Here is a 3,746-nt window from a genome sequence, read left to right on the forward strand (position 1 = left end):
TGATATGGTCTGTACCACTTAGCTGAGCAAAACAGTCTTCAACAACTATTTCCAAAAGAATTTAGTTAATTCACGTGCTCTGACAAGTCTCACCCAATTGCCTGTCCTTGAAAACGTTTCTATGCATGGACCTACTTGACTTCGACCTTTTCCATAGGTCTCTTGCCTCTGCTTCCAAATCTCAAGAAAACAAAGGTAGGAGAATGTGGACAGTAAAAAAGCAAGCCGTCCCTACGCTAATCATGTCTCCAGCTTCTAGATGGAAGAGAGACTTTGTGATGACAATGTTGTACTTTGAGTCTAGATTCCTGTAACACAGACTGAATTGAATGAAACAGGGGCTTGGCCTAGAGGTCAGGGGAGGTAGAAAGAGGCCCCAGCAGAGCAAGGGTAGATGGGACCATGAACCTGGCCAGAATCACTCCTACTGCTCATCCTCACAATGTTTCCTTTATTCTTGTTCAATGCTTGAGTTTAATGGCAGAATCAGACAGAGAAGAGGCTTATGGGATGGTCCTCTTCCACAAGGTATCCAGGCAAGAGGGTTTCTCTGCCAGTATTTATACTTTATATCCTCTTGGCCAAAGTGCAACAAGACATACTACTACTGGCCCAGAAGAGTTTTCCAGCTAACACAAGTGTGGCAACATTTCTTGGGAAGCTAAACCATCTGGATAATTGGAGATTATCCCACATATAATACCTTGAAGCCTTTGGAGTACATTGCTGTTAGGTTAAAGAAATGTGTTAGAGAGAATGAGAGCAATAAAGAAATCCATTAAGGTTTAGCTCAGAGCCTTTAGTTTTGCATCTATTAGGGCAGTTGAAATTCCAAGGAGACCAACAATGGGATCCAGCAAATCTGGTGAACCTGGGCCAAATCATATAACCCTTCCATTCAATTCCCACTCAATACCTTGGAGACCTTATGATTAATCAATGGAAATAGAATTTTTCAGTACCTTGGAGTAGGGGGTAGTGGGGCACAATATGAAAATGTTCTGTAAAAGGAGAGAATTTGCTAATGGAAAGCAGAGAGCTACGGGGTCACTGGCCACACCCCGACTCCCCTCTGATAACAGGCCTGACTCTCTGGCGTGAGAACTGGAAGGATCATTGCATCACTCAGGATTGGGGATTAATGACAGGGAGTGGACTGGATCCGGCTACTTAACTAATCAGAGAGGAGCCTGAGACAGCAGAGGAAAGGTTCCAGATTTGAGACTACTACTTTCCTCCTCCTCCTGTTGGGTTCTCCTTCCCTATCATCTTCTTTCTTGTCACTGGGATGAAGCCTCCACCCATCCTGCTCTTCCTTTGCCTCCTAGGTAAGTGACTCTCTCTTCCCTAACCCCTTGGGATGGTGGTTTTCTAAAAATCCAGTCTTTTGGAGAACCCAAAGTTCCCCCAATAGTTCATCCGCAAGGGAAGTCTAATCCATATGGGCTCAGCCACTGCACAGGGAATGAGCAGAAACAAGTTTTAGCTTAGTATACTATAGAAAGTCCTTTACTCAGTCAGGAGACCTGGATGTTGATGTTAGCTCCTCAACTAACTGTGTAATTTTGGACACTACATGGTGCTTCCTAGGGCCCTCTTCCCATGTATAAAATGAGGGATTTGGACAAGATGACATTCTACTTCTAACAGTCTAAGTCTACATGCCCTCTTTAAGATTTTTTTGTTGTTGTTTAACTTACACTCTCTAAATGAACTCTAAGACTCCCTTCAGTTCTAACTTCTTTTGAATCTCTAAGTCAAGATGCAAAAAAGATAGTTGAAAGGAACGTCTATATACATTACCCCCACCAAAGAGAGTCTAAAGGTCTCAGGGACACATTTTTTCTTCTTGAGGTTTGCAGCCACTATTTGTAGGCTTGGACTAAATCATCAGAGGTGGGAAACAGCCTAAGACTAGGACCCTTGCACTAGTGAATCTGCTCTCCTGTGCTAGAGGGAAATTCAGATTAAAATGGATGGCTTCTGACATGGAACTCTAAACCTACTTCTAGCATCACGTTTTGCCTCATGGACCTCCACCTTCTCCCTACCCTCTATCTTAAAAAAAATCTCCCCAATTATTAGCACACACGGCATATGGAGAAATACTTGAAAAGCTATTTGAGGAAACTATGAGAGGTAGAAGTAAACAGTGGAAAAGGTTTGGGGAAATGATTTAGGGATAGTATTAGATAAGGTGATTAGAGACATGTTGGGGTGTCAAATTAGATGGAACAGCTCTTCAAGGGACATTGGAGATAACAAAGAAATGATTGTAAATACACTGGGATAGTATTTGGAAGATGAGTGTGGTATCTAGGGAGAGATGGTTGGGGTGATATTTGGAAAGATGATTGGAGTCATATTTGGGGAGATGATTAATGAAATGTGGGAGTAACTGGGATGATATTAAAATGTTTGGATTGTGCTCAACAAAATTTGAATGCATGGCCCTGCTTATAAGAATAAGTAGGGCCAGACCAGGGACTGGGGCCCTTCAGGCAGGGCAGGTAGCTGGGACCTCTGGCAGGTTCAGCTGTCTTCAGCTTTCCCTCCCTAGCGATGCCTCTGGCCAGTGGGAACCTACTTCAGTTTGGATTCATGATTGAGAGGCTGACGGGGAAGTCAGCACTGGACTACAATGACTACGGCTGCTACTGTGGCATCGGTGGTTCCAAATGGCCTGTGGATGAGACAGATTGGTAAGGAGACAGGGATGAGGAGGTCTGGGAAGAACAAACAATCCCTCCCCCTTTTTACCAGAATCCCTTCAACTCCAGTGTTCAGGCACTGTGTTCCCTGAAGGATCTCTCAGGACCTGGGGGGTTTCTCTCTCCCTGGATCCAGACTCCTCTCCCCTGGTCCCTCAATACCCTCCCCTCCAGACTGCGCTATTCCCACCAGGTGCTGCCATGCCCATGACTGCTGCTATGGACGGATGACTAAGCTAGGCTGTGATCCCAAAATGGAAAAGTACAACTTCTCCATTACAGAGAATAGCATCATCTGTGGTAGGTGAAGAAAGGGGAAAAGGGTAAAGAGTCACAAGAAATGTCATGAGATAGAAGTGGCAGATGAAAGCCTTCTACAACAGGCAGATGCCGCTTGTAATAGCTTGGGAAGATCAGTGCCCAAGGGCATTAGATCTCTCTTCTGTTGCCCTGACATTTTCCCTTCCCCTTTTAGGGGGCAGAACTTCCTGCCAAAAGCTAACTTGTGAATGTGACAAGAATGCCACACTGTGCTTCCGAGACAATCTCAGCACCTACAACCACAAGTACGCTCACTACCCCAACAAGCTGTGCACGGGCCCCACTCCACCATGCTGAAACCCTGGGCAGAAAGCCACCTTCTCCTTCCCAACCCCCACTGTCTTCCCACAAAATCCTCTTCCTGTCTCTCCAGACATTAAAGGGACTCTGACCAGAATTTTCTCTCAAACACTTAATAAATGCTTATTTGGCTATCTCTGGAGTCTTCCTTTCCCTGAATTATCTTTCCTTTGGGGAAGCTTTTAGACTATGGCTTTGTTAATAAATGTCAAGTTTTTCTGGCCCAGTCCTCCTTTTGGTAACAAATACTCCCTGATTTCTTTGAGATGCTAGCCAAAACATCATCATCCCAAGCTAATCAATTCCTTTTACCTCAGACTAACAAAATATTTAATAATAATAGTAGCTAACATTTAAATAGGGCTTACAATGTGCTAGGGACTTGCTAAAAACTTTATAATTATAATTTTTTTA

At 44.0% G+C, this 3,746-nt stretch overlaps 1 protein-coding gene across 2 annotated transcripts; it reads left to right on the forward strand.

The window, feature by feature from the left end:
• The first annotated feature begins 1,142 nt into the window (after positions 1–1,142).
• On the forward strand, positions 1,143–3,466 carry LOC141564056 (group IIE secretory phospholipase A2-like). 2 transcript variants are annotated; one of them, XM_074306052.1, is made up of 4 exons: positions 1,143–1,328; positions 2,561–2,702; positions 2,905–3,011; positions 3,187–3,466. In XM_074306052.1, the coding sequence occupies exons 1-4, from the start codon at positions 1,289–1,291 to the stop codon at positions 3,327–3,329; spliced, it is 432 nt and encodes a 143-aa protein (XP_074162153.1). In that variant the 5' UTR covers positions 1,143–1,288; the 3' UTR covers positions 3,330–3,466. The 2 variants fall into 2 exon arrangements, with proteins under 2 accessions (XP_074162153.1, XP_074162154.1); XM_074306053.1 differs by having other exon boundaries at positions 1,145–1,328; positions 2,547–2,702.
• The last annotated feature ends 280 nt before the right edge of the window (positions 3,467–3,746 follow it).

The sequence above is a fragment of the Sminthopsis crassicaudata genome, chromosome 3, assembly GCF_048593235.1.
Source record: "Sminthopsis crassicaudata isolate SCR6 chromosome 3, ASM4859323v1, whole genome shotgun sequence".
NCBI lineage: Eukaryota > Metazoa > Chordata > Mammalia > Dasyuromorphia > Dasyuridae > Sminthopsis > Sminthopsis crassicaudata.

Excerpts from the sequence above, each read along its gene's own strand:
- LOC141564056 (XM_074306052.1), top strand. The coding sequence starts at position 1,289 with ATGAAGCCTCCACCCATCCTGCTCTTCCTTTGCCTCCTAG. Across the intron at positions 2,703-2,904 it reads CCTGTGGATGAGACAGATTG|GTGCTGCCATGCCCATGACT; the intron begins GTAAGGAGACAG and ends TATTCCCACCAG. Across the intron at positions 3,012-3,186 it reads AGAGAATAGCATCATCTGTG|GGGGCAGAACTTCCTGCCAA; the intron begins GTAGGTGAAGAA and ends TTCCCCTTTTAG.